At 47.8% G+C, this 23838-nt stretch overlaps 1 protein-coding gene across 1 annotated transcript; it reads right to left on the minus strand.

The window, feature by feature from the left end:
• Positions 1 to 587: 587 nt before the first annotated feature.
• On the minus strand, positions 588 to 22226 carry rergla (RERG/RAS-like a). The gene is made up of 5 exons (XM_055937285.1): positions 21891 to 22226; positions 21706 to 21762; positions 20544 to 20617; positions 17140 to 17288; positions 588 to 2758 (listed from the first exon to the last, which is right to left on the minus strand). The coding sequence occupies exons 1-5, from the start codon at positions 21940 to 21942 to the stop codon at positions 2473 to 2475; spliced, it is 618 nt and encodes a 205-aa protein (XP_055793260.1). The 5' UTR covers positions 21943 to 22226; the 3' UTR covers positions 588 to 2472.
• Positions 22227 to 23838: the final 1612 nt, after the last annotated feature.

Here is a 23838-nt window from a genome sequence, read left to right on the forward strand (position 1 = left end):
TGAGTAACTCCTTGGGGAGTCATTGGGTTGAGTAACTCCTTGGGGAGTCATTGGGTTGAGTAACTCCTTGGGGAGTCATTGGGTTGAGTAACTCCTTGGAGAGTCGTTGGGTTGAGTAACTCCTTGGGGAGACGTCGGGTTGAGTAACTCCTTGGGGAGACGTCGGGTTGAGTAACTCCTTGGGGAGACATCGGGTTGAGTAACTCCTTGGGGAGACATCGGGTTGAATAACTCCTTGGGGAGTCATTGGGTTGAGTAACTCCTTGGGGAGTCATTGGGTTGAATAACTCCTTGGGGAGTCATTGGGTTGAGTAACTCCTTGGGGAGACATCGGGTTGAGTAACTCCTTGGGGAGTCGTCGGGTTGAGTAACTCCTTGAGGACATTTTGGGTTGAGTTGGTAGGTAACATCAATACACTGAGGTCATGCATGGTCAGCCTCAGTCATCACAAAGTGATTGATGTGCCTTGTTGTTAAGTTCAGAGAACAGGAGGATGAAACCTGACACAAAGATCAACTGTGGTGATCCTCACACACACACACACCACACTCTCCACACACACACCTCCATAAAACCACAACCAGACTTGATTACAGTGTTTATTATAGTTTTACGTTATCGTATAGAGTTTATAATTAAGACTTTATTCCAGTGAACAATTAAACAACATGAAGATGGACCTAAACAGACAGACATTTATTATGTTATGATACATTACCTTTCCATGGAAACAGTAACCACAGAAAGAATTTCCCCCCAAAAACAACCTCCATGCCAATAAACTGCTGGCTCTCTTCAGTAGCAGTATTCAGGCTAGCATCCCAAACGGCACCCTGTTCCCTATTTAGTGCACTACTTTCGATAAGGGCCTATAGGGCCCGGTCAAACATAGTGCATGATATAGGGAAATAGGGTTCTATTTGGGACACATATCAGTCATAATGAAAGATGTATGAAAAATGGACTGTGTCTGCCACTGTGGCATGCAGTGAGCAGTCGAGGCAATAGGGCCAGTAATGGAGTCTCCCCTGTGGTGTCATTTACTTTACATAGCTAATAATGGAGTCTCCCCGTGGTATCATTTACTTTACATAGCTAATAATGGAGTCTCCCTGTGGTGTCATTTACTTTACATAGCTAATAATGGAGTCTCCCCGTGGTGTAATTTACTTTACAGAGCTAATAATGGAGTCTCCCCGTGGTGTCATTTACTTTACAGAGCTAATAATGGAGTCTCCCCGTGGTGTCATTTACTTTACATAGCTAATAATGGAGTCTCCCCTTGGTGTAATTTACTTTACATAGCTAATAATGGAATCTCCCTGTGGTATCATTTGCTTTACATAGCTAATAATGGAGTCTCCCCGTGGTGTCATTTACTTTACATAGCTAATAATGGAGTCTCCCCTTGGTGTAATTTACTTTACATAGCTAATAATGGAATCTCCCTGTGGTATCATTTGCTTTACATAGCTAATAATGGAATCTCCCTGTGGTATCATTTGCTTTACATAGCTAATAATGGAGTCTCCCCTTGGTGTAATTTACTTTACATAGCTAATAATGGAATCTCCCTGTGGTGTCATTTACTTTACATAGCTAATAATGGAGTCTCCCCGTGGTATCATTTACTTTACATAGCTAATAATGGAGTCTCCCCTTGGTATCATTTGCTTTACATAGCTAATAATGGAGTCTCCACGTGGTGTCATTTACTTTACATAGCTAATAATGGAGTCTCCCCGTGGTATCATTTACTTCACATAGCTAATAATGGAGTCTTGCTGTGCCATCATTTACTTTACATAGCTAATAATGGAGTCTCCCCTGTGGTATCATTTACTTTACATAGCTAATAATGGAGTCTCCCCGTGGTATCATTTACTTTACATAGCTAATAATGGAGTCTTGCTGTGCCATCATTTACTTTACATAGCTAATACTGGAGTCTCCCTGTGGTATCATTTACTTTACATAGCTAATAATGGAGTCTCCCCGTGGTGTCATTTACTTTACATAGCTAATAATGGAGTCTACCTGTGATATAATTTGTGTGTGTGTGTGTGTGTGTGTGTATATATATAGTAGAGACCTTAGAGCATGGTAAGCACGAGACAGTCAGACAGTGAGCAGCAGCAGTCCTATCAGTCCAATAAGCTCTGTTTTAAGTGTAGAACCATTTATACCACCTCTCACATCTCGCTGTCACTTGGTGGTTGGCAACCAGAGGAGTGTAGGTTGGTGGGGGTCTAATGATTATTGACCATTTTCCCACCCGTTTTCATGATCGACAATAATAATAGCAACAGCAAGTAAGTAGGTGAAGCCCATGTTGTTGGTGGTGGGTCCATTCAACGTTACTGACCTTTTCCCATAATCCCTTTCACCATTCAACAACAGTCCCAGGGGGAGAAACAAAGTAACAAGGCTTCATTAGTCCTGGGGTAACCCTTGACCCTCCTATCTCCCCTTCACACTGATTTCCTCCGCTTCCCGAAGACATTATTGATGAGTTTGGCCATGGACTTGGAGCCACTAGGTCTCCGTCTCCTCTCCTTGGCCTTGCCCCCCAGGCTGGCGTTGTGGACCATCTTCGAGAACATGAGGACCACCTCCTGGTAGTGTTCTGCCGCAGAGAGCTCGTAGAACTGGCACTGGGACTCGGCTGCCAGGCGCTGGCCTTCTTCTCGACGCACCTCCCTCACGTGGCACAGGTCCTGCTTGTTACCCACCAGGAACACCAGCGTGTCTGCATCCCTGAGAGGGGAGAGAGAGGAGGAGGAGGAGGAGGAGGAAGACAGGGTGAGCAAGGAAATCAAAATATACGAGACACAATAAGGACGGACATAACGAGTCCCTGGATGTAAGACAAGACCAACCAGGAGGACAGGTTGAGAAAATGGTAGTGCCATTTAAAGACTGTGGGGCATCAGAAATGGCGCCCTATTCCATTCACATGACACTATTTCTGACCAGAGTCATGTCAAAATGTCGTCAAGAAGCAGTCCAAAGTATTGCTCTCTTTTTATAGGGAAAAGGGTGCCTTTTCAGATATAACCTATGTGTAACCTATGTGACCTCAGCCACGACGGAGAGGTGAGAGTATCTGTAACCTATGTGACCTCAGCCACGACGGAGAGGTGAGAGTATCTGTAACCTATGTGACCTCAGCCACGACGGAGAGGTGAGAGTATCTGTAACCTATGTGACCTCAGCCACGACGGAGAGGTGAGAGTATCTGTAACCTATGTGACCTCAGCCACGACGGAGAGGTGAGAGTATCTGTAACCTATGTGACCTCAGCCACGACGGAGAGGTGAGAGTATCTGTAACCTATGTGACCTCAGCCACGACGGAGAGGTGAGAGTATCTGTAACCTATGTGACCTCAGCCACGACGGAGAGGTGAGAGTATCTGTAACCTATGTGACCTCAGCCACGACGGAGAGGTGAGAGTATCTGTAACCTATGTGACCTCAGCCACGACAGAGAGGTGAAAGTATCTGTAACCTGTGTGACCTCAGCCACGACGGAGAGGTGAGAGTATCTGTAACCTATGTGACCTCAGCCACGACGGAGAGGTGAGAGTATCTGTAACCTATGTGACCTCAGCCACGACGGAGAGGTGAGAGTATCTGTAACCTATGTGACCTCAGCCACGACGGAGAGGTGAGAGTATCTGTAACCTATGTGACCTCAGCCACGACGGAGAGGTGAGAGTATCTGTAACCTATGTGAGCTCAGCCACGACGGAGAAGTGAGAGTATCTGTAACCTGTGACCTCAGCCACGACGGAGAGGTGAGAGTATCTGTAACCTATGTGACCTCAGCCACGACGGAGAGGTGAGAGTATCTGTAACCTGTGACCTCAGCCACGACGGAGAGGTGAGAGTATCTGTAACCTATGTGACCTCAGCCACGACGGAGAGGTGAGAGTATCTGTAACCTATGTGACCTCAGCCACGACGGAGAGGTGAGAGTATCTGTAACCTATGTGACCTCAGCCACGACGGAGAGGTGAGAGTATCTGTAACCTATGTGACCTCAGCCACGACGGAGAGGTGAGAGTATCTGTAACCTATGTGACCTCAGCCACGACGGAGAGGTGAGAGTATCTGTAACCTATGTGACCTCAGCCACGACGGAGAGGTGAGAGTATGTGTAACCTATGTGAGCTCAGCCACGACGGAGAAGTGAGAGTATCTGTAACCTGTGACCTCAGCCACGACGGAGAGGTGAGAGTATCTGTAACCTATGTGATCTCAGCCACGACGGAGAGGTGAGAGTATCTGTAACCTGTGATCTCAGCCACGACGGAGAGGTGAGAGTATCTGTAACCTATGTGACCTCAGCCACGACGGAGAGGTGAGAGTATCTGTAACCTATGTGACCTCAGCCACGACGGAGAGGTGAGAGTATCTGTAACCTATGTGACCTCAGCCACGACGGAGAGGTGAGAGTATCTGTAACCTATGTGACCTCAGCCACGACGGAGAGGTGAGAGTATCTGTAACCTATGTGACCTCAGCCACGACGGAGAGGTGAGAGTATCTGTAACCTATGTGACCTCAGCCACGACGGAGAGGTGAGAGTATCTGTAACCTATGTGAGCTCAGCCACGACGGAGAGGTCAGAGTATCTGTAACCTATGTGACCTCAGCCACGACGGAGAGGTCAGAGTATCTGTAACCTATGTGACCTCAGCCACGACGGAGAGGTGAGAGTATCTGTAACCTATGTGAGCTCACCCACGACGGAGAGGTGAGAGTATCTGTAACCTATGTGAGCTCACCCACGACGGAGAGGTCAGAGTATTTGTAACCTATGTGACCTCAGCCACGACGGAGAGGTCAGAGTATCTGTAACCTATGTGACCTCAGCCACGACAGAGAGGTCAGAGTACCTGTAACCTATGTGACCTCAGCCACGACGGAGAGGTGAGAGTATCTGTAACCTATGTGACCTCAGCCACGACAGAGAGGTCAGAGTACCTGTAACCTATGTGACCTCAGCCACGACGGAGAGGTGAGAGTATCTGTAACCTATGTGACCTCAGCCACGACAGAGAGGTCAGAGTACCTGTAACCTATGTGACCTCAGCCACGACGGAGAGGTGAGAGTATCTGTAACCTATGTGACCTCAGCCACGACGGAGAGGTGAGAGTATCTGTAACCTATGTGACCTCAGCCACGACGGAGAGGTGAGAGTATCTGTAACCTATGTGAGCTCACCCACGACGGAGAGGTCAGAGTATTTGTAACCTATGTGACCTCAGCCACGACGGAGAGGTCAGAGTATCTGTAACCTATGTGACCTCAGCCACGACAGAGAGGTCAGAGTACCTGTAACCTATGTGACCTCAGCCACGACGGAGAGGTGAGAGTATCTGTAACCTATGTGACCTCAGCCACGACAGAGAGGTCAGAGTACCTGTAACCTATGTGACCTCAGCCACGACGGAGAGGTGAGAGTATCTGTAACCTATGTGACCTCAGCCACGACAGAGAGGTCAGAGTACCTGTAACCTATGTGACCTCAGCCACGACGGAGAGGTGAGAGTATCTGTAACCTATGTGACCTCAGCCACGACGGAGAGGTGAGAGTACCTGTAACCTATGTGACCTCAGCCACAACAGAGAGGTGAGAGTATCTGTAACCTATGTGACCTCAGCCACGACGGAGAGGTGAGAGTATCTGTAACCTATGTGACCTCAGCCACGACAGAGAGGTGAGAGTATCTGTAACCTATGTGACCTCAGCCACGACGGAGAGGTGAGAGTATCTGTAACCTATGTGACCTCAGCCACGACGGAGAGGTGAGAGTATCTGTAACCTATGTGACCTCAGCCACGACAGAGAGGTGAGAGTATCTGTAACCTATGTGACCTCAGCCACGACGGAGAGGTGAGAGTATCTGTAACCTATGTGACCTCAGCCACGACAGAGAGGTCAGAGTACCTGTAACGTATGTGACCTCAGCCACGACGGAGAGGTGAGAGTATCTGTAACCTATGTGACCTCAGCCACGACGGAGAGGTGAGAGTATCTGTAACCTATGTGACCTCAGCCACGACGGAGAGGTGAGAGTATCTGTAACCTATGTGACCTCAGCCACGACGGAGAGGTGAGAGTATCTGTAACCTATGTGACCTCAGCCACGACGGAGAGGTCAGAGTATCTGTAACCTATGTGACCTCAGCCACGACGGAGAGGTGAGAGTATCTGTAACCTATGTGACCTCAGCCACGACGGAGAGGTGAGAGTATCTGTAACCTATGTGACCTCAGCCACGACGGAGAGGTGAGAGTATCTGTAACCTATGTGACCTCAGCCACGACGGAGAGGTGAGAGTATCTGTAACCTATGTGACCTCAGCCACGACGGAGAGGTGAGAGTATCTGTAACCTATGTGACCTCAGCCACGACAGAGAGGTGAAAGTATCTGTAACCTGTGTGACCTCAGCCACGACGGAGAGGTGAGAGTATCTGTAACCTATGTGACCTCAGCCACGACGGAGAGGTGAGAGTATCTGTAACCTATGTGACCTCAGCCACGACGGAGAGGTGAGAGTATCTGTAACCTATGTGACCTCAGCCACGACGGAGAGGTGAGAGTATCTGTAACCTATGTGACCTCAGCCACGACGGAGAGGTGAGAGTATCTGTAACCTATGTGAGCTCAGCCACGACGGAGAAGTGAGAGTATCTGTAACCTGTGACCTCAGCCACGACGGAGAGGTGAGAGTATCTGTAACCTATGTGACCTCAGCCACGACGGAGAGGTGAGAGTATCTGTAACCTGTGACCTCAGCCACGACGGAGAGGTGAGAGTATCTGTAACCTATGTGACCTCAGCCACGACGGAGAGGTGAGAGTATCTGTAACCTATGTGACCTCAGCCACGACGGAGAGGTGAGAGTATCTGTAACCTATGTGACCTCAGCCACGACGGAGAGGTGAGAGTATCTGTAACCTATGTGACCTCAGCCACGACGGAGAGGTGAGAGTATCTGTAACCTATGTGACCTCAGCCACGACGGAGAGGTGAGAGTATCTGTAACCTATGTGACCTCAGCCACGACGGAGAGGTGAGAGTATGTGTAACCTATGTGAGCTCAGCCACGACGGAGAAGTGAGAGTATCTGTAACCTGTGACCTCAGCCACGACGGAGAGGTGAGAGTATCTGTAACCTATGTGATCTCAGCCACGACGGAGAGGTGAGAGTATCTGTAACCTGTGATCTCAGCCACGACGGAGAGGTGAGAGTATCTGTAACCTATGTGACCTCAGCCACGACGGAGAGGTGAGAGTATCTGTAACCTATGTGACCTCAGCCACGACGGAGAGGTGAGAGTATCTGTAACCTATGTGACCTCAGCCACGACGGAGAGGTGAGAGTATCTGTAACCTATGTGACCTCAGCCACGACGGAGAGGTGAGAGTATCTGTAACCTATGTGACCTCAGCCACGACGGAGAGGTGAGAGTATCTGTAACCTATGTGACCTCAGCCACGACGGAGAGGTGAGAGTATCTGTAACCTATGTGAGCTCAGCCACGACGGAGAGGTCAGAGTATCTGTAACCTATGTGACCTCAGCCACGACGGAGAGGTCAGAGTATCTGTAACCTATGTGACCTCAGCCACGACGGAGAGGTGAGAGTATCTGTAACCTATGTGAGCTCACCCACGACGGAGAGGTGAGAGTATCTGTAACCTATGTGAGCTCACCCACGACGGAGAGGTCAGAGTATTTGTAACCTATGTGACCTCAGCCACGACGGAGAGGTCAGAGTATCTGTAACCTATGTGACCTCAGCCACGACAGAGAGGTCAGAGTACCTGTAACCTATGTGACCTCAGCCACGACGGAGAGGTGAGAGTATCTGTAACCTATGTGACCTCAGCCACGACAGAGAGGTCAGAGTACCTGTAACCTATGTGACCTCAGCCACGACGGAGAGGTGAGAGTATCTGTAACCTATGTGACCTCAGCCACGACAGAGAGGTCAGAGTACCTGTAACCTATGTGACCTCAGCCACGACGGAGAGGTGAGAGTATCTGTAACCTATGTGACCTCAGCCACGACGGAGAGGTGAGAGTATCTGTAACCTATGTGACCTCAGCCACGACGGAGAGGTGAGAGTATCTGTAACCTATGTGAGCTCACCCACGACGGAGAGGTCAGAGTATTTGTAACCTATGTGACCTCAGCCACGACGGAGAGGTCAGAGTATCTGTAACCTATGTGACCTCAGCCACGACAGAGAGGTCAGAGTACCTGTAACCTATGTGACCTCAGCCACGACGGAGAGGTGAGAGTATCTGTAACCTATGTGACCTCAGCCACGACAGAGAGGTCAGAGTACCTGTAACCTATGTGACCTCAGCCACGACGGAGAGGTGAGAGTATCTGTAACCTATGTGACCTCAGCCACGACAGAGAGGTCAGAGTACCTGTAACCTATGTGACCTCAGCCACGACGGAGAGGTGAGAGTATCTGTAACCTATGTGACCTCAGCCACGACGGAGAGGTGAGAGTACCTGTAACCTATGTGACCTCAGCCACAACAGAGAGGTGAGAGTATCTGTAACCTATGTGACCTCAGCCACGACGGAGAGGTGAGAGTATCTGTAACCTATGTGACCTCAGCCACGACAGAGAGGTGAGAGTATCTGTAACCTATGTGACCTCAGCCACGACGGAGAGGTGAGAGTATCTGTAACCTATGTGACCTCAGCCACGACGGAGAGGTGAGAGTATCTGTAACCTATGTGACCTCAGCCACGACAGAGAGGTCAGAGTACCTGTAACGTATGTGACCTCAGCCACGACGGAGAGGTGAGAGTATCTGTAACCTATGTGACCTCAGCCACGACGGAGAGGTGAGAGTATCTGTAACCTATGTGACCTCAGCCACGACGGAGAGGTGAGAGTATCTGTAACCTATGTGACCTCAGCCACGACGGAGAGGTGAGAGTATCTGTAACCTATGTGACCTCAGCCACGACGGAGAGGTCAGAGTATCTGTAACCTATGTGACCTCAGCCACGACGGAGAGGTGAGAGTATCTGTAACCTATGTGACCTCAGCCACGACAGAGAGGTCAGAGTATCTGTAACCTATGTGACCTCAGCCACGACGGAGAGGTGAGAGTATCTGTAACCTATGTGACCTCAGCCACGACAGAGAGGTGAGAGTATCTGTAACCTATGCGACCTCAGCCACGACGGAGAGGTCAGAGTATCTGTAACCTATGTGACCTCAGCCACGACGGAGAGGTGAGAGTATCTGTAACCTATGTGAGCTCACCCACGACGGAGAGGTGAGAGTATCTGTAACCTATGTGAGCTCACCCACGACGGAGAGGTCAGAGTATTTGTAACCTATGTGACCTCAGCCACGACGGAGAGGTCAGAGTATCTGTAACCTATGTGACCTCAGCCACGACAGAGAGGTCAGAGTACCTGTAACCTATGTGACCTCAGCCACGACGGAGAGGTGAGAGTATCTGTAACCTATGTGACCTCAGCCACGACAGAGAGGTGAGAGTATCTGTAACCTATGTGACCTCAGCCACGACAGAGAGGTCAGAGTACCTGTAACCTATGTGACCTCAGCCACGACGGAGAGGTGAGAGTATCTGTAACCTATGTGACCTCAGCCACGACGGAGAGGTGAGAGTATCTGTAACCTATGTGACCTCAGCCACGACGGAGAGGTGAGAGTATCTGTAACCTATGTGAGCTCACCCACGACGGAGAGGTCAGAGTATTTGTAACCTATGTGACCTCAGCCACGACGGAGAGGTCAGAGTATCTGTAACCTATGTGACCTCAGCCACGACAGAGAGGTCAGAGTACCTGTAACCTATGTGACCTCAGCCACGACGGAGAGGTGAGAGTATCTGTAACCTATGTGACCTCAGCCACGACAGAGAGGTCAGAGTACCTGTAACCTATGTGACCTCAGCCACGACGGAGAGGTGAGAGTATCTGTAACCTATGTGACCTCAGCCACGACAGAGAGGTCAGAGTACCTGTAACCTATGTGACCTCAGCCACGACGGAGAGGTGAGAGTATCTGTAACCTATGTGACCTCAGCCACGACGGAGAGGTGAGAGTACCTGTAACCTATGTGACCTCAGCCACAACAGAGAGGTGAGAGTATCTGTAACCTATGTGACCTCAGCCACGACGGAGAGGTGAGAGTATCTGTAACCTATGTGACCTCAGCCACGACAGAGAGGTGAGAGTATCTGTAACCTATGTGACCTCAGCCACGACGGAGAGGTGAGAGTATCTGTAACCTATGTGACCTCAGCCACGACGGAAAGGTGAGAGTATCTGTAACCTATGTGACCTCAGCCACGACAGAGAGGTGAGAGTATCTGTAACCTATGTGACCTCAGCCACGACGGAGAGGTGAGAGTATCTGTAACCTATGTGACCTCAGCCACGACAGAGAGGTCAGAGTACCTGTAACGTATGTGACCTCAGCCACGACGGAGAGGTGAGAGTATCTGTAACCTATGTGACCTCAGCCACGACGGAGAGGTGAGAGTATCTGTAACCTATGTGACCTCAGCCACGACGGAGAGGTGAGAGTATCTGTAACCTATGTGACCTCAGCCACGACGGAGAGGTGAGAGTATCTGTAACCTATGTGACCTCAGCCACGACGGAGAGGTCAGAGTATCTGTAACCTATGTGACCTCAGCCACGACGGAGAGGTGAGAGTATCTGTAACCTATGTGACCTCAGCCACGACAGAGAGGTCAGAGTATCTGTAACCTATGTGACCTCAGCCACGACGGAGAGGTGAGAGTATCTGTAACCTATGTGACCTCAGCCACGACAGAGAGGTGAGAGTATCTGTAACCTATGCGACCTCAGCCACGACGGAGAGGTCAGAGTATCTGTAACCTATGTGACCTCAGCCACGACGGAGAGGTGAGAGTATCGTCACCGTATGTGTCCATGCTAAACTGTAGGTCTATGTTGTTGTCCACAAACTATTTCGGTGTGGCATTTACAGTATGTGTGAAGACTCAGTACATTGAGATGTTCCCTCATTACCCAGAAGACCATAAGAGAGATGTTCCCTCATTACCAGAAGACCGTTACAAAAATGTTCCCTCGTCCCCAAAAGAACATTAGACAGATGTTCCCTCATCCCCATTAGACAGATGTTCCCTCATCCCCATTAGACAGATGTTCCCTCATCCCCATTAGACAGATGTTCCCTCATCCCCATTAGACAGATGTTCCCTCATCCCCATTAGACAGATGTTCCCTCATCCCCATTAGACCATTAGATAGATGGTCCCTCATCCCATTAGACCATTAGACAGATGGTCCCTCATCCCCATTAGACAGATGTTCCCTCATCCCATTAGACAGATGTTCCCTCATCCCCATTAGACAGATGTTCCCTCATCCCCATTAGACAGATGTTCCCTCATCCCCATTAGACAGATGTTCCCTCATCCCCATTAGACAGATGTTCCCTCATCCCCATTAGACAGATGTTCCCTCATCCCATTAGACCATTAGACAGATGTTCCCTCATCCCATTAGACAGATGTTCCCTCATCCCCATTAGACAGATGTTCCCTCATCTCCATTAGACCATTAGACAGATGTTCCCTCATCCCCATTAGACTATTAGACAGATGTTCCCTCATCCCATTAGACTATTAGACAGATGTTCCCTCATCCCATTAGACCATTAGACAGATGTTCCCTCATCCCCATTAGACAGATGTTCCCTCATCCCCATTAGACAGATGTTCCCTCATCCCATTAGACCATTAGACAGATGTTCCCTCATCCCATTAGACAGATGTTCCCTCATCCCCATTAGACAGATGTTCCCTCATCTCCATTAGACCATTAGACAGATGTTCCCTCATCCCATTAGACCATTAGACAGATGTTCCCTTAGACCATTAGACAGATGTTCCCTCATCCCCATTAGACTATTAGACAGATGTTCCCTCATCCCCATTAGACCATTAGACAGATGTTCCCTCATCCCCATTAGACCATTAGATAGATGTTGCCTCATCCCCATTAGACCATTAGATAGATGTTCCCTCATCCCCATTAGACTATTAGACAGATGTTCCCTCATCCCCATTAGACAGATGTTCCCTCATCCCCATTAGACAGATGTTCCCTCATCCCCATTAGACCATTAGATAGATGGTCCCTCATCCCATTAGACCATTAGACAGATGGTCCCTCATCCCCATTAGACAGATGTTCCCTCATCCCATTAGACAGATGTTCCCTCATCCCCATTAGACAGATGTTCCCTCATCCCCATTAGACAGATGTTCCCTCATCCCCATTAGACAGATGTTCCCTCATCCCATTAGACCATTAGACAGATGCTCCCTCATCCCCATTAGACTATTAGACAGATGTTCCCTCATCCCATTAGACCATTAGACAGATGTTCCCTCATCCCATTAGACCATTAGATAGATGTTCCCTCATCCCCATTAGACTATTAGACAGATGATTCCCTCATCCCATTAGACTATTAGACAGATGTTCCCTCATCCCATTAGACCATTAGACAGATGTTCCCTCATCCCCATTAGACAGATGTTCCCTCATCCCCATTAGACAGATGTTCCCTCATCCCCATTAGACAGATGTTCCCTCATCCCCATTAGACCATTAGACAGATGTTCCCTCATCCCATTAGACAGATGTTCCCTCATCACCATTAGACAGATGTTCCCTCATCTCCATTAGACCATTAGACAGATGTTCCCTCATCCCATTAGACCATTATATAGATGTTCCCTCATCCCCATTAGACTATTAGACAGATGTTCCCTCATCCCCATTAGACCATTATATAGATGTTGCCTCATCCCCATTAGACCATTAGATAGATGTTCCCTCATCCCCATTAGACTATTAGACAGATGTTCCCTCATCCCCATTAGACCATTAGACAGATGTTCCCTCATCCCCATTAGACCATTATATAGATGTTCCCTCATCCCCATTAGACTATTAGACAGATGTTCCCTCATCCCCATTAGACCATTAGACAGATGTTCCCTCATCCCCATTAGACCATTAGATAGATGTTCCCTCATCCCCATTAGACCATTAGACAGATGTTCCCTCATCCCATTAGACCATTAGACAGATGTTCCCTCATCCCCATTAGACAGATGGTCCCTCATCCCATTAGACCATTAGACAGATGTTCCCTCATCCCCATTAGACTATTAGACAGATGTTCCCTCATCCCCATTAGACTATTAGACAGATGTTCCCTCATCCCCATTAGACAGATGTTCCCTCATCTCCATTAGACCATCAGATAGATGTTCCCTCATCCCCATTAGACCATTAGATAGATGTTCCCTCATCCCCATTAAACTATTAGACAGATGTTCCCTCATCCCCATTAGACCATTATATAGATGTTCCCTCATCCCCATTAGACTATTAGAGAGATGTTCCCTCATCCCCATTAGACCATTAGACAGATGTTTCCTCATCGCATTAGACAGATGCTCCCTCATCCCATTAGACCATTAGACAGATGCTCCCTCATCCCATTAGACAGATGCTCCCTCATCCCCATTAGACCATTAGACAGACGTTCCCTCATCCCCATTAGACCATTAGACAGATGTTTCCTCATCCCCATTAGACCATTAGACAGACGTTCCCTCATCTCCATTAGACCATTAGACAGATGTTCCCTCATCCCATTAGACAGATGTTCCCTCATCCCCAGAAGACCATTAGACAGATGCTCCCTCATCCCATTAGACCATTAGACAGATGCTCCCTCATCCCATTAGACAGATGCTCCCTCATCCCATTAGACCATTAGACAGATGCTCCCGCATCCCATTAGACCATTAGACAGATGTTCCCTCATCCCCATTAGACAGATGTTCCCTCATCCCCATTAGACAGATGTTCCCTCTTCCCCATTAGACAGATGCTCCCTCATCCCATTAGACCATTAGACAGACGTTCCCTCATCCCCATTAGACCATTAGACAGATGTTCCCTCATCCCCATTAGACAGATGTTCCCTCATCCCTAGAAGACCACTAGACAGATGTTCTCTCAACCCTAGAAGACCACTAGACAGATGTTCCCTCATCCCATTAGACAGATGTTCCCTCATCCCCATTAGACAATTAGACAGATGTTCCCTCATCCCATTAGACAGATGTTCCCTCATCCCCATTAGACAGATGGTCCCTCATCCCATTAGACAGATGCTCCCTCATCCCATTAGACAGATGCTCCCTCATCCCATTAGACCATTAGACAGATGCTCCCTCATCCCATTAGACCATTAGACAGATGTTCCCTCATCCCCATTAGACCATTAGACAGATGTTCCCTCATCCCCATTAGACAGATGTTCCCTCATCCCTAGAAGACCACTAGACAGATGTTCCCTCAACCCTAGAAGACCACTAGACAGATGTTCCCTCATCCCATTAGACAGATGTTCCCTCATCCCCATTAGACCATTAGACAGATGTTCCCTCATCCCATTAGACAGATGTTCCCTCATCCCCATTAGACAGATGGTCCCTCATCCCCATTAGACAGATGGTCCCTCATCCCATTAGACAGATGCTCCCTCATCCCATTAGACCATTAGACAGATGCTCACTCATCCCATTAGACCATTAGACAGATGTTCCCTCATCCCCATTAGACCATTAGACAGATGCTCCCTCATCCCATTAGACCATTAGACAGATGCTCCCTCATCCCATTAGACCATTAGACAGATGCTCCCTCATCCCATTAGACCATTAGACAGATGTTCCCTCATCCCATTAGACAGATGGTCCCTCATCCCATTAGACAGATGGTCCCTCATCCCCATTAGACCATTAGAAAGATGTTCCCTCATCCCCATTAGACAGATGTTCCCTCATCCCCATTAGACCATTAGAAAGATGTTCCCTCATCCCCATTAGACAGATGTTCCCTCATCCCCATTAGACCATTAGACAGATGTTCCCTCATCCCATTAGACAGATGTTCCCTCATCCCCATTAGACCATTAGACAGATGTTCCCTCATCCCCATTAGACAGATGTTCCCTCATCCCATTAGATAGATGATCCCTCATCCCATTAGACAGATGGTCCCTCATCCCATTAGACCATTAGACAGATGTTCCCTCATCCCATTAGACAGATGGTCCCTCATCCCCATTAGACAGATGGTCCCTCATCCCCATTAGACAGATGGTCCCTCATCCCCATTAGACAGATGGTCCCTCATCCCCATTAGACAGATGGTCCCTCATCCCCATTAGACAGATGGTCCCTCATCCCCATTAGACAGATGGTCCCTCATCCCCATTAGACAGATGGTCCCTCATCCCCATTAGACAGATGGTCCCTCATCCCCATTAGACAGATGGTCCCTCATCCCCATTAGACAGATGGTCCCTCATCCCCATTAGACAGATGGTCCCTCATCCCTGGAAGACCATTAGACAGATGATCCCTCATCCCACTAGACAGATGTTCCCTCATCCCTAGAAGACCACTAGTAAAAACATTCCAACAATCAGTTCAGCCATAATAGAGAGATGACATAAGACACCTCAACAGCAATAGAATTCTCATAGCGACAGGAGAATTCAATAGCGGCTAGATATTTACTAGAGGATTGGCATGGGGGCAGAATGATGAGTTAGTGGTGTATTGGAATACTACCAGCAGGAACTGAAGGTCATACAGACAATAGATCTTGCCTCTGAATTAAAAAATAGGATGCTAAATAATTGTCACATGGACAGGAGCCAGAGAGTTGAATCTCTGTGGTAGAATCTATCAATGGGATTACTAACGATGTATCAGTTGTTGGGCAGTGTGGGCGGCTGTTAAACCCACATCAATGTCCAACCTATTGATGTACAGTGACAATAATAGGATGGAATATCAGGCCCACTGCCTCCACTCCTCCCCCTATGCCAAGTGGATGGAATATCAGGCCCACTGCCTCCACTCCTCCCCCTATGCCAAGTGGATGGAATATCAGGCCCACAGCCTCCACTCTCCCCCCATGCCAAGTGGATGGAATGTCAGGCCCACTGCCTCCACTCTCCCCCCATGCCAAGTGGATGGAATATCAGGCCCACAGCCTCCACTCTCCCCCTATGCCAAGTGGATGGAATATCAGGCCCACTGCCTCCACTCCTCCCCCTATGCCAAGTGGATGGAATGTCAGGCCCACTGCCTCCACTCCTCCCCCTATGCCAAGTGGATGGAATATCAGGCCCACTGCCTCCACTCTCCCCCTATGCCAAGCAAATGGAATATCAGGCCCACTGCCTCCACTCCTCCCCCTGTTGCAAGTGGATGGAATGTTTGTATCAGTGTGAGAGTCTACCTTTTTGAACGTGGAGGTCTGTACAGGTGAGTGGATGGACTGGACGGACTGGACATGTGAGTGGATGGACTGGACAGGTGTGTGGATGGACTGGACATGTGAGTAGATGGACTGGACAGGTGAGTGGACGGACTGGACAGGTGAGTGGACGGACTGGACAGGTGAGTGGACGGACTGGACAGGTGAGTGGACGGACTGGACAGGTGAGTGGACGGACTGGACAGGTGAGTGGGTGGACTGGACAGGTGTGTGGATGGACTGGACAGGTGAGTGGATGGACTGGACAGGTGAGTAGATGGACTGGACAGGTGGATAGATGGACTGGACAGGTGAGTAGATGGACTGGACAGGTGAGTAGATGGACTGGACAGGTGAGTAGATGGACTGGACAGGTGACTGGATGGACTGGACAGGTGAGTGGATGGACTGGACAGGTGAGTAGATGGACTGGACAGGTGCGTGGATGGACTGGACAGGTGGGTAGATGGACTGTACAGGTGTATGGATGGACTGGACAGGTGTGTGGATGGACTGGACAGGTGTGTGGATGGACTGGACAGGTGTGTGGATGGACTGTACAGGTGTGTGGATGGACTGTACAGGTGAGTGGATGGACTGTACAGGTGAGTGGATGGACTGTACAGGTGTGTGGATGGACTGGACAGGTGAGTGGATGGACTGTATAGTTGAGTAGATGGACTGTACAGGTGAGTGGTTACCTTTTGGCCACTCCCAGGTTTAACTCTCTGATCAGGTGTACTACGGCTTTAGCCTTGATGAAGGAGGAGCGGTCACTGATGTCATAGACCACTACGAAGCCATCAGCCCAGTGCATCTGGTCGGTCAGAGTTGACTTCCCCTCACAGGCCTGCAGAGCAACACAAACAGCAAGGACATGTAGCTATAACCAAGCAATCTGATACACACCAGTGGAGGCTGGTGAAGGGAGGGTGGGCTCAATGAAATGGCTGGAGTAGAATAAGGCTAGAATGGAATGAGAGAAACCCCATTCTGTTCATTACAACGGGCCTGTCCTCCGGTGTAAAGTTACCCCAGCCTCCACTAAGCCTGTCCTCCGATGTAAAGTTACCCCAGCCTACACTAAGCCTGTCCTCCGATGTAAAGTTACCCCAGCCTCCACTAAGCCTGTCCTCCGATGTAAAGTTACCTCAGCCTCCACTAAGCCTGTCCTCCGATGTAAAGTTACCCCGGCCTCTACTAAGCCTGTCCTCCGATGTAAAGTTACCCCAGCCTCCACTAAGCCTGTCCTCCGATGTAAAGTTACCCCAGCCTCCACTAAGCCTGTCCTCCGATGTAAAGTTACCCCAGCCTCCACTAAGCCTGTCCTCCGATGTAAAGTTACCCCAGCCTCCACTAAGCCTGTCCTCCGATGTAAAGTTACCCCAGTCTCCACTAAGCCTGTCCTCCGATGTAAAGTTACCTCAGCCTCCACTAAGCCTGTCCTCCGATGTAAAGTTACCCCGGCCTCTACTAAGCCTGTCCTCCGATGTAAAGTTACCCCAGCCTCCACTAAGCCTGTCCTCCGATGTAAAGTTACCCCAGCCTCCACTAAGCCTGTCCTCCGATGTAAAGTTACCCCGGCCTCTACTAAGCCTGTCCTCCGATGTAAAGTTACCCCAGCCTCCACTAAGCCTGTCCTCCGATGTAAAGTTACCCCAGCCTCCACTAAGCCTGTCCTCCGATGTAAAGTTACCCCAGCCTCCACTAAGCCTGTCCTCCGATGTAAAGTTACCCCAGCCTCCACTAAGCCTGTCCTCCGATGTAAAGTTACCTCAGCCTCCACTAAGCTTGTCCTCCAATGTAAAGTTACCCCAGCCTCCACTAAGCCTGTCCTCCGATGTAAAGTTACCTCAGCCTCCACTAAGCCTGTCCTCCGATGTAAAGTTACCTCAGCCTTCACTAAGTGATCTGACTTCATATGCTGAAATAATAGCTTTCATCCTACTTTGATGAATCATAATTATAAACTGGGTGGTTCGAGCCCTGAATGCTGATTGGCTGACCGTATACCACGGGTATGACAAAACAATTATTTTTACTGCTGTAATTACATTGGTAACTAGTTTATAATAACAATAAGGCACCTCGGGGGTTTGTGGTATATGACCAATATACCACGGCTAAGTGCTGTATCCAGGCACTCTGCGTTGCGTCATGCTTAAGAACATCCCTTAGCCGTGGTATATTGGCCATATACCACACATCCTCTGGCCATATTGCTTAATTATAATCCAAGGTTGCCTTCGCCCACTTCTGGCCATATCCACTTTGTTATCGCAAACATCCATCCAACTCCTAGTGGTAACGCTCCTGTCACTTCAGAGGAAATTCAAAAAGTCTTCCTTCTGTGGGGGAAATGGTTCTGGTCTGATTTACAGTGATGTATTAACTGTGGGAAATGGTTCTGGTCTGATTTACAGTGATGTATTAACTATGGGGGAAATGGTTCTGGTCTGATTTACAGTGATCTATTAACTGGGGGGGAAATGGTTCTGGTCTGATTTACAGTGATCTATTAACTGGGGGGGAAATGGTTCTGGTCTGAATTACAGTGATGTATTAACTGTGGGGGAAATGGTTCTGGTCTGATTTACAGTGATGTATTAACTGGGGGGGAAATGGTTCTGGTCTGATTTACAGTGATGTATTAACTGTGGGAAATGGTTCTGGTCTGATTTACAGTGATGTATTAACTATGGAAAATGGTTCTGGTCTGATTTACAGTGATGCATTAACTGGGGGGGAAATGGTTCTGGTCTGATTTACAGTGGTGTATTAACTATGGGAAATGGTTCTGGTCTGATTTACAGTGATGTATTAACTGGGGGGGGAATGGTTCTGGTCTGATTTACAGTGATGTATTAACTGTGGGAAATGGTTCTGGTCTGATTTACAGTGATGTATTAACTATGGAAAATGGTTCTGGTCTGATTTACAGTGATGTATTAACTGTGGGAAATGGTTCTGGTCTGATTTACAGTGATGTATTAACTATGGAAAATGGTTCTGGTCTGATTTACAGTGATGTATTAACTGTGGGGGAAATGGTTCTGGTCTGATTTACAGTGATGTATTGAATGCAGTGCAGAATTTTGGCTGTGACTATATAAGAAAAGGTTAGAGAGACAGGGAGAGAGAGAGAGAGAGGGAGGAGACAGAGACGAAGGGAGACAGGGCAAGAGGCAGGGAGGCAGGGAAAGAGGGAAAGAGGCAGGAAGACAGGGAAAGAGGGAGGGAGACAGGGAAAGAGGGAGGGAGACAGGGAAAGAGGGAGGTAAAGAGGCAGGGAGACAGGCAGGGAAAGAGGAAGGGAGGGAGGGATGGAAAGAGGGAGGGAGACAGGGAAAAGGGAGACAGGGAAAGAGGGAGGAGAGGCATTGCTGCATGCTTGGCTGGGCACAATAAGTGAGATTGATTACTCTGTTAGGGGTTTTCACTACACTGACTTCATTATCCTGTACCATACATTTCTTATTCTGTACCATACATTTCTTATCCTGTACCATACATTTCAGATCCTGTACCATACATTTCTTATCCTGTACCATACATTTCTTATCCTGTACCATTCATTTCTTATCCTGTACCATACATTTCTTATCCTGTACCATACATTTCAGATCCTGTACCATACATTTCTTATCCTGTACCATACATTTCTTATCCTGTACCATACATTTCTTATCCTGTACCATACATTTCTTATCCTGTACCATACATTTCTTATCCTGTACCATACATTTCTTATCCTGTACCATACATTTCTTATCCTGTACCATACATTTCTTATCCTGTACCATACATTTCTTATCCTGTACCATACATTTCTCATCCTGTACCATACATTTATTATCCTGTACCATACATTTATTATCCTGTACCATACATTTATTATCCTGTACCATACATTTCAGATCCTGTACCATACATTTCTTATCCTGTACCATACATTTCAAATAGAGGAATATTGGGTATGAGAGATGGCTTTTCTTTAGCGTATAAAGCGCTGTTCATACATGTCAATGGGTGGCCACTCAGATCATTGAATTGTGATAATACACATGATGGTCATCACGTGGTTCCCCTCCTCCTTTCAACTCACCTGTGAGCATGGATCATAGAGTTCTAGATTCAGCTGTCTACCATCAATAGACAGACGCTTTCTGTATATGCATTCTGCATGAGAGAGAGAGGGAAGGAGAGAGAGTGCGAGACAGAGAGACAGAGAGAGAGGGAGAAAGAAACAGATAGAGAGAGAGAGAGAGGGGGGGGATAGAGAGAGAGAGAGAGAGAGAGAAAGAGAGAGATAGAGATGGGGAGTGAAAGAGAGAGAGACAGAGAGAGAAAGAGACAGAGACAGAGAGAGGGGGATAGAGACAGAGAGAGAGAGAGAGAGAGAGAGAGAGAGAGAGAGAGAGAGAGAGAGAGAGAGAGGGATAGAGAGAGAGAGAGAGAGAGAGAGAGGGGGATAGAGAGAGAGAGAGAGAGAGAGAGAGGGGGATAGAGAGAGAGAGAGAGAGAGGGGGATAGAGAGAGAGAGAGGGGGATAGAGAGAGAGAGAGAGAGAGGGGGATAGAGAGAGAGAGAGAGAGAGGGGGATAGAGAGAGAGAGAGAGAGAGGGGGATAGAGAGAGAGAGAGAGAGAGAGAGAGAGAGAGAGAGAGAGAGAGAGAGAGAGAGATGGGGGAGTGAAAGAGAGGGGAGAAAATGACAATAATTAGATGAATGAAAAAATGAATAAAATGAAGCTAGGGTAAAGTCCAGTTTCCACAACAGTCACTATCTAACCTACTGCCCGGAGGAGTGTTATTCAACCTTTATATCCATAGAAATATGATCAATATTAAATAATGACAACACACAGACTAATACCAATATTGACTAGATACTTTTATTTTGAATCACTGTAACCTAAAATATTTAATACAAATTATCCAAAATGTACAATACAACATGTAGCTGACAATACAACTAAACAATACTTCTGATAGAAGTAGCCAATCACCGACCATCTGATGAAGGACAATGTGTTCACTTGGTAACATCAGGAAATCGAACAATTACGTAATTATGTCACAACTGGACGTGCGTAATGATGCGTAAAAGCAATGACATGGATCAAAGATCAATTGGAAAACAAAACATTTGCAAGTTTAAATTATCCTAATTTTTTTTTACAGATTGTTTCATAATAATTAGCATGAAGTGGTATTCATGTTACACACGTCTATTGTAGCAAACTAGCAGCAGGTTAGAAACCTCACCTGATGATGAGGCATATTCGCCGATAAATCGCCTCGTCAGGAATCGAACGATGAGAGCTGAGGAAGGAATACGATAGTTATATATAAAATCAATAGCCTACGAACAATGTACACATTTGGACAAACAATCTGCCAAACCAAACGAACAAAATGTTTTTACATGACAGGTAAAACATTTGTCTTGCCTGATTTCCCGACTCCTTCGCCTCCCAAAACCGCAAGTTTAATATCATTCATAATTGCGGTTTGATTCCCTTCCGATTTATAAAGTGGTTGTTGAAGTTGACCCTTTAAAGAAAAATAACAATAATCCCTTTGAAAAATCGAATCTCTTGAAGTCTACATTACACTACGACCAAGCGAAGAGTTAAAAAAAAAATCGAGCAGGACGCATCAATAGACGTTTGACCGTTTTCCACTCTGTAGCTCTATTCAAATGTGGATCTGTTGGAGCGGCGTCCCGGTACCGGCGCTGCGTACAGACGTTTATCTCAGGGTTCTGAGGCACGCACTGTTCTGAACCGAGAGGGAGTAGCAGCTCGATCACAACGTCACTATGACGAACACATTGGTTGAAGTAAGTGAGACACGGACATCAGAGGCTTTTATAAATGAGAAGCACTCTTGTTTTTCATTGGAGAGGGAAGGTAGTGTTTGTGTTTTTCCTCCCTCCTACCCTCTATTCTCCTCATTGAAGAGACTCATCTAGTAGGTTCTATAATGACCCTTATGGATGTGTTTCCTCATAGCAACAAAAACCATCAACACAGAGTAACATCAAGACCTTAGTGACCTATAGAATAGCTCATCGTATACCACATGACCAACAGTATGTGGAAACCTGCTCGTCCAATAATCTCATTCCAAAATCATGGGCATTAATATGGAGTTGGTCCCGCCCTCTTTGCTGCTGTAACAGCCTCCACTCTTCTGGGAAGGCTTTCCACTAGATGTTGGAACATTGCTGCTATAACAGCCTCCACTCTTCTGGGAAGGCTTTCCACTAGATGTTGGAACATTGCTGCTATAACAGCCTCCACTCTTCTGGGAAGGCTTTCCACTAGATGTTGGAACATTGCTGCTGTAACAGCCTCCACTCTTCTGGGAAGGCTTTCCACTAGATGTTGGAACATTGCTGCTATAACAGCCTCCACTCTTCTGGGAAGGCTTTCCATTAGATGTTGGAACATTGCTGCTATAACAGCCTCCACTCTTCTGGGAAGGCTTTCCACTAGATGTTGGAACATCGGCGTCAGCGTTCCAATTCATCCCAGAGGTGTTCGATGGGGTTGAGGTCAGGGCTCTGTGCAGGCCAGTCAAGTTCTTCCACACCGATCTCAATAAATCATTTCTGTATGGACCTCGCTTTGTGCACTGGGGCATTGTCATGCTGAAAGAGGAAAGGGCCTTCCCCAAACTGTAGCCACAAAGTTGGAAGCACAGAATAGTCTAGAATGTCATCGGCCTAGCCCGAACCATGAAAAACAGCCTCAGACCATTATTCCTCCTACACAAAATTTTACAGTTGGCACCCTGCATTGGGGCAGGTAGCGTTTCTCCTGGCGTCCGTCAAACCCAGATTTGTTTGTAGGACTGCCAGATGGTGAAGTATGATTCATCACTCCAGAGAACTCGTTTCCACTGCTCCAGAGTCCAATGGCGGTGCCTTTTACCCCACTCCAGCTGACGCTTGGCGTTGCGCATGGTGATCTTAGGCTTGTGTGCGGCTGCTCAGCCATGGAAACCCATTTCATGAAGCTCCCGACAATGAACAGCTATTGTGCTGACGTTGCTTCCAGGGGCAGTTTGGAACTCGGTAGTGAGTGTTGCAACCGAGGACAGACGATTTTTATGCACTTCAGCACTCGGCGGTCCCGTTCTGTGAGCTTGTGTGTCCTACCACTTTGCGGCTCAGCCGTTGTTGCTCCTAGACGTTTCCACTTCAAAATAACAGCACTTACAGTTGACCAGGGCAGTTCTAGCAGGGCAGAAATTTGACGAACTGACTTGGTGGAAAGGTGGCATCCTTGTCACGGTTCATGAATCCACTGCCTCTCTCTCTCTCTCTCTCTCTCTCTCTCCTGTGTTTGTGTGGGCGTGGTTTCCAATCTTGGCCTGATTGTCTGCGCCAGC

This window comes from Salvelinus fontinalis, chromosome 11 (genome assembly GCF_029448725.1).
Source record: "Salvelinus fontinalis isolate EN_2023a chromosome 11, ASM2944872v1, whole genome shotgun sequence".
Taxonomy (NCBI): Eukaryota; Metazoa; Chordata; class Actinopteri; order Salmoniformes; family Salmonidae; genus Salvelinus; species Salvelinus fontinalis.

Bases quoted from the DNA above. Each gene is read 5' to 3' on its own strand.
- rergla (XM_055937285.1), bottom strand. From the start codon at position 21,942: ATGAATGATATTAAACTTGCGGTTTTGGGAGGCGAAGGAGTCGGGAAA. The intron at 20,618-21,705 runs GTGAGGTTTCTA...TCTCTCATGCAG, and splicing joins CGAATATGCCTCATCATCAG to AATGCATATACAGAAAGCGT. The intron at 17,289-20,543 runs GTGAGTTGAAAG...GTTGCTCTGCAG, and splicing joins TCTATGATCCATGCTCACAG to GCCTGTGAGGGGAAGTCAAC.